Source organism: Piliocolobus tephrosceles, unplaced genomic scaffold (genome assembly GCF_002776525.5).
Source record: "Piliocolobus tephrosceles isolate RC106 unplaced genomic scaffold, ASM277652v3 unscaffolded_45807, whole genome shotgun sequence".
Classification (NCBI taxonomy): Eukaryota; Metazoa; Chordata; class Mammalia; order Primates; family Cercopithecidae; genus Piliocolobus; species Piliocolobus tephrosceles.
This window is the reverse complement of record NW_022330762.1, coordinates 4,219-10,762: the sequence shown is the minus strand read 5'-3', so window position 1 is coordinate 10,762 and position 6,544 is coordinate 4,219. Positions and strand designations below refer to the sequence as shown.

The 6,544-nt window shown below is 49.4% G+C and overlaps 1 protein-coding gene across 3 annotated transcripts; it reads left to right on the top strand.

The window, feature by feature from the left end:
• The first annotated feature begins 3,035 nt into the window (after nucleotides 1–3,035).
• LOC113224698 (zinc finger protein with KRAB and SCAN domains 5-like) lies at nucleotides 3,036–5,765 on the top strand. Of its 3 annotated transcripts, none has more exons than XM_026453820.1 (3): nucleotides 3,036–3,791; nucleotides 4,990–5,506; nucleotides 5,626–5,765. In XM_026453820.1, the coding sequence occupies exons 2-3, from the start codon at nucleotides 5,093–5,095 to the stop codon at nucleotides 5,716–5,718; spliced, it is 507 nt and encodes a 168-aa protein (XP_026309605.1). In that variant the 5' UTR covers nucleotides 3,036–3,791; nucleotides 4,990–5,092; the 3' UTR covers nucleotides 5,719–5,765. The 3 variants fall into 3 exon arrangements, with proteins under 3 accessions (XP_026309605.1, XP_026309604.1, XP_026309603.1); XM_026453819.2 differs by having other exon boundaries at nucleotides 4,987–5,506; XM_026453818.2 differs by lacking the exon at nucleotides 3,036–3,791 and having other exon boundaries at nucleotides 3,805–5,506.
• The last annotated feature ends 779 nt before the right edge of the window (nucleotides 5,766–6,544 follow it).

The following is a 6,544-nucleotide window of genomic DNA, read 5'->3' as shown; positions in this document are numbered from 1 at the left end:
ATCAGCGCTCTGTAAAATGGACGAATCAGCAGGATACTAAAGTAGCCAATTACAGGGAAGATGGAGAAAAGGGCATTCTGATATGACAGAACTAGGACATGGGAGGGGACAAATAAAGGATTAAAAGCTGGCCACCCCAGCCAGCAGCGGCAACCTGCTGGGGTCCCATTCCATGCTGTGGAAAGTTTGTTCTTTTGCTCTTCACAGTAAGTCTTGCTGCTACTCACTCTTTGGGTCCCTGCCATCTTTAAGAGCTGTAGCACTCACCAGGAAGGTCCACAGCTGCATTCTTGAAGTCAGGGAGACCAAGAACCCACCAGAAGGAACCAACACCTGACACATCACTTACTCAGGAGGCTGAGGTCAGAGGATCCTTTGAGCCCAGGAGGTCAAGACTGCAGTGAGATATGATCGGACCACTGCACTCCAGCCTGGGTGACAGAGCAAGAGTCTGTCTCTAAAACAAAGTGCCTTGGTTGATGTCAAGCTGCTGGTGACTTGCAACTTACATAAAATGAGAGGATCGCTTGAGCCCAGGAGTTCCAGACCAGCCTGAGCAACATAGTGAGACTGTGTCTCCATACAAAATTTAAATTTTTTTTTTTTTGAGATGGAGTCTCTTTTGGGTTTTCAAGAGATTCTCCTGCCTCAGCCTCCTGAGTAGCTGGGATTACAGGCGCGTGTCACCACACCCAGCTAATTTTTTCTATTTTTAGTAGAGACAGGGTTTCACCATGTTAGCCAGGATGGTCTTGAACTCCCGACCTCGGCTTACTGCAAGCCTCCTGGGTTCAAGCAACCCCCCTCCCCACCCCACGCCCAAACAAACCAAACACTATTTATCAATCCAGGCATGTTTAATAACTAGACATAAAAATGTCACCTATGGTGCCAGGTGCGGTGGCTCACACCTGTAATCCCAGCACTTTGGGAGGCCAAGGTGGGGGGATCACCTGAGGTCGGGAGTTCAAGACCAGCCTGACCAACATGGAGAAACCCCGTCTCTACTAAAAAATACAAAATTAGCCGGGCATGGTGGCTTATGCCTGTAATCGCAGCTACATGGGAGGCTGAGGCAGGAGAATCGCTTGAACCCAGGAGGCAGAGGTTCGGGTAAGCCAAGATCGCACCATTGACTCCAGCCTGGGCAATGGGCAAAACTCCATCTAAAAAAAAAAAAAAAAGAAAGAAAGAAACTAGTCATCTTGGCTATCTAGAGAGAAAAATGAATGTAGAAAGAGAATGAGAGGAAGACTTTAAGTGCACTTCTGAATTTTGACTCGTGCAAATGTGTTACCTATTTAAGAAATAAATTATTGAAATGCAAAAGGTATTTATAAATAATTCAAGCCGGGTGCGGTGGCTCACACCTGTAATCCCAGCACTTTGGGAGGCCGAGACGGGCGGATCACGCAGAGGTCGAGACCATCCTGGCTAACAGGGTGAAACCCCGTCTCTACTAAAAAATACAAAAAACTAGCCGGGCGATGTGGCGGGCGCCTGTAGTCTCAGCTACTCGGGAGGCTGAGGCAGAAGAATGGCGTAAACCCAGGAGGCGGAGCTTGCAGTGAGCTGAGATCTGGCCACTGAAGTCCAGCCTGGGCGGCAGAGCGAGACTCCGTCTCAAAAAATAAATAAATAAATAAATAAATAAATAAATAAAATAATTCAAGCTGGTTGCGGTGGCTCACCTCTGTAATCCCAGCACTTTGGGAGGCCGAGGCAGGCGGATCACAAAGTCAGGAGAAAGAGAGCATCCTGGCTAACACGGTGAAACCCTGCCTCTACTAAAAATACAAAAAATTAGCCAGGTGTGGTGGCGCGTGCCTGTAATCCCAGCTACTCAGGAGGCTGAGGCAGGAGAATCGCTTGAACCTGGGAGGCGGAGGTTGCAGCCAGCCGAGATCGCGCCACTGCACTCCAGCCTGGGCAACAAAGTGAGATTCTGTCTCAAAATAAATAAAAATAAATAAATAATTCAAATGGAGGTAAATACATTAGAAAAGAATGGATATCCACCTTAAATATATCTATCTATCTATCTATCTATCTATCTATCTATCTATCTATCTATTTTTTTAGATGGGCTGTCTCTGTCACTGAGGTGCTGAAGTGCAATGGCACAATCATAACTCACTGCAGCCTCAGCCTCTTGAACTCAAGTGATCCTCCAGTCTCAGCCTACTGAATAGTTGAGACTACAGGCATGCACCACCATGCCTAGCTAATTTTATTTTATTTTTTGCAGAGACGGGGTAAAAAGGGCAGGCCGGTCTTGAAATCCTGGATTCAAGTGATCCTCTCACCTCGGCCTCCCAAAATGCTGGGATTACAGGCATGAGGCACCATGCCCATCTAGAGCAACTTTCATAGACATTAAACAACTTTATAAGGGCAATGAAATTAAGCCATAGGTGCAAAATCCTATACCACCTCACTCATACACAAAATACGGGCAATGCAAACATTCACCTGGGGTTCGGTCCTAAATAGGAAGCTACTTACAATGCAAGATTTTAGGTTCCCTGAAAAGAGACCTTTAACTTCTAAATATCTTCTCATCTCTTTGCAGATGCTGCAATTTCACAGCAGTTCCTTCCTTCGCGCCTGTAAAACAGTGGCAACAGTAACTCTTCTCCTGCCTGCCCATCAACTTTGTAAACGGCGAGGGGCACGGGGGTGGGGCTTGGGAACTATAAGGCACCATATGAAAATATGAAAAGGAGAGATTGGCCGGGCGCGGTGGCTCCCGCCTGCAATCCCAGCACTGGGAGGCCGAGGCGGGAGCATCACCTGAGCTCAGGAGTTCGAGACCAGCCTGGGCAACATGGGGAAACCCTGTCTCTACTAAAAATACAAAATAAGCCGGTCGTGGTGAGCGTGCCTGTAATCCCAGCTACTCCAGAGGCTGAGGCAGGAGAATTACTAGAACCTGGGAGCAGAGGTTGCAGTGAGCTGAGATCGTGCCATTGCCCTCCAGACTGGGCAACAGAGCGAGACTCTGTCTCAAAAAAAAAAAAAAAAAAAAAAACCAGGAGAGATTATTACTGAGAGATGGGGTCTGTGTTGCCGAGGCTGGAGTGCAATGGCACGATCCCGGCTCACTGCAACATCAGCCTCCAGGGTTCAAGTGATTCTCCTGCCTCAGCTTCTCAAATAGCTGGGATTACAGGCTCACACCACCACGCCTAGCTAAGTTACTGTATTTTTAGTAGAGACGGGGTTTCACCATGTTGGCCAGGCTGGTCTCGAACTCCTGGCCTCAGGTGATCCACCCACCTCTGCCTCCCAAAGTGCTGGTATTACAGGTGTGAGTCATCGATCCCGGCCAAGGGAGGGTATTACAAATAGACGGGGGTCTTGCTATGTTGCCCAGGCTGGTCTGGAACTCTTGTGCTCAAGCTATCCTGCTTCCTTAGCCTGTCCATTCGCTAGGCTTACAAGCATGGGACCCCGCGCCTGGCTGAAAAGAGGTATCATTAAGGATGAGAACCCCTTGGCCAGGGAAGCCCTGCGTAAGCAACGCCCCTTCCTTCAAAGGGTTGCCCCGCTCCCTCCGCCCACCCCCAGCCTTCCTGCCGGGGCTCCAGAGGACACGACTCCCGGCTCTGCCACCTTCTGATAGGCTCGCGAGACCGAGGCTGCAAAGAGAGCCGCGCCTCCATTGGCCAACCGGCGAGTCCCGCGCGCCACCTCCTGGGAGATGTAGTCCTGGGAGCCGATGGTCCCCGCGACTCCCGGGTGTGACGTTGAAGATATCGGCCTTCTGAGCCGACTGCGGTGGTCAAGAGGTGGGTGTCTTTGGAAAGTGGGTAGTGAGAGTAGCGAGGATGCGGGTGAAGAAAACCTAAGGGCCCCAAATTCAACATAAGCGAGGTTTGCGACCTCTCAGCAAGGTACAGACCTACTTCGAATCGGGTCGCAGAGCGTTGGGGGTGGGGGAAGGCGCAAGCTCCCCGGCCAATCAGACACGAGCAACCTCAGCCCAACCCCGGAGGCCCCTCCCCCGCCCCCGCCCCACTGAAAGGGGAGGAGCTTGGGCTGTTTCAATGGCTTTGGGTTGGAGCAGGGGAGAGGGTGGCTCCGTTTGCCTCCTCGCTTTGATGATGCTGTGCGAGCGGCTTCGGGGCCCTGGGGACGTGCGAGTCACTGAGGGTGGGCTGGGACTCGGGGCCTGCGTCCATCTCCCCGCCGATTGGTCCGCCCCGCCTGCGAGGCGAGGTCCTCCGGGATTCCTAGAGAGGACGCGGAAGTGCTTTCGGGGGGGGTGGGATCTAACCGTTTAACCCCGTTGGACAGGGCAAGATTGGACTTGGTTACTTCCGGCGAGGAAGTATTGGGAAGTGTCGGCTTCGGTTTCTCTCCGTGGGAAGAACCGCATCTTCCCAGCCTCGGCTGCGGGGAGCTTGATGTTCCAGGAGAGCTCCCCTAGAGTGGGGCCTTGAGGGGAGGGAGCAGGGGCTTCGTGACTGGACGGGGGTCCTGTCCCTAACCTTGACCGAGCCACAGTCTCTGTATCTCTGGGTCAGGGGCCATTCTGAGGACTCCAGGTTCAGATGTGTACCTTATAAACGCTGCTTCTCTTTGGGACCGATGGAGTCTCCCCTTGGCCTGTCAAGCTCTTGTAGGTTAGAGGACAGGCTCAGTTTTGACCATTATAATGATTTTCACCCCTATTCCGACTTGAGTTTGTTTATGGTAGAGAGAAGGAGCGGCTGCGTCTGGACTAGTCTTGTCCCGTTGTTTATATGGAATGTAAAGTTCTTCACTCTAAAACTGTTTTAGGTTGGGCCTGATGTTAGATTTGTGTGGCTCTCTAATACACTTTTTAAATGTTGGGGATATTCCTTGTTATCATTTTGTGGGTGAAGTGATGGCTACCTTGTAGTCCTTATTTTTAAGTAATTACTTTGTTGAGTGGTCATCTGTAGTATAGATGACCTCTTTGCCATCTGTCTTTGCTAATAATGATTTCCAATACATCAGTAGGTTGCATGCTACTGAAAGTGTCCTTCAGAAGATCTTAAAGAGCAGAAAACCAATTGGTTCAGTGTAACACAGCCAGCCTCGAGGGACTTCCCTCTGAGTTGGAATGATAATGACCGAATCCCGGGAAGTTATAGACTTAGACCCCCCGGCTGAGACTTCCCAGGAGCAGGAAGACCTTCTCATAGTGAAGGTGGAAGAAGAAGACTGCACCTGGATGCAGGAGTACAACCCTCCAACGTTTGAGACTTTTTACCAGCGCTTCAGGCACTTCCAGTACCATGAGGCTTCAGGACCCCGGGAAGCTCTCAGCCAACTCCGGGTGCTCTGCTGTGAGTGGCTGAGGCCTGAGCTGCACACAAAGGAGCAGATCCTGGAGCTGCTGGTGCTGGAGCAGTTCCTGACCATCCTGCCTGAAGAGTTCCAGCCCTGGGTGAGAGAACATCACCCTGAAAGTGGAGAAGAGGCAGTGGCCGTGATAGAAAATATACAGCGAGAACTTGAGGAACGCAGACAGCAGGTGAGTCAAAGAGAAGCTATATGAGCAATGAAGGAGAGGAGTGAACGATCTGCTGAGCAGGGGTGAGATTCTTAGTTCTCTGGTGCTTCATTCATATTCTTTTGTTCTCCTGGGATTAGGTGCCCTGTGACTTCCTGCCACTCCAGCAAAGAGAAGCAATATCCAGTGTGTTAACCTGTAGAAGACAATCTGCGATTTTATTTATTTTTTAAATTACTGTATTTATTTATTTATTATTGAGATGGAGTCTCGCTCTGTCGCCCAGGCTGGAGTGCAGTGTCGCAATCTTGGCTCACCGCAAGCTCCGCCTCCCGGGTTCCCGCCATTCTCCCGCCTCAGCCTCCAGAGTAGCTGGGACTGCGGGCGCCCGCCACCACACCTGGCTAATTTTATTTTTTTATTTTTTATTTTTTATTTTTGTATTTTTAGTAGAGACGGGGTTTCACTGTTTTAGCCAGGATGGTCTCGATCTCCTGACCTCGTGATCCTCCCACCTCGGCCTCCCAGAGTGCTGGGATTACAGGCGTGAGCCACCATGCCCTGCCACTGTGTTTATTTTTTGAGTGACATGATACAAAATTCAAAGAGGTACATAAGGTTATAATGAAAAGTAAGTTTTCCTCCCATCCCCAATTTCTCTCAACTGCCTAGTTCTCGCCTGTGTATTCTTACAGAGCTGTACCATATTCTGTATGTGTATAAGCATATATATGTCTCATACTTTGGAAAAACGCAATTGTCTTTTAAGTCACTGTGCACTTCTGCCTCTTTTTTCTTATATCTTGGTTTCTTCCATGCCACTGCCATTACAGCTATCTCTCTCTTTGAAATTGCATTGTATTAACTTTTATGGAAGGAGTTTGAATTGTTCCATTTAAATTGTTCCTTGAGATTGTTTCTAAATTTGTATTATAACAAACTTTGCTGCAATGAATATTTCACGTATTTATGAATATATATATGTATGTAATATACATATGTATGTGTATATATACATATGGGCTGGGCACGGTGGCTCACACCTGTAATCCCAGCACT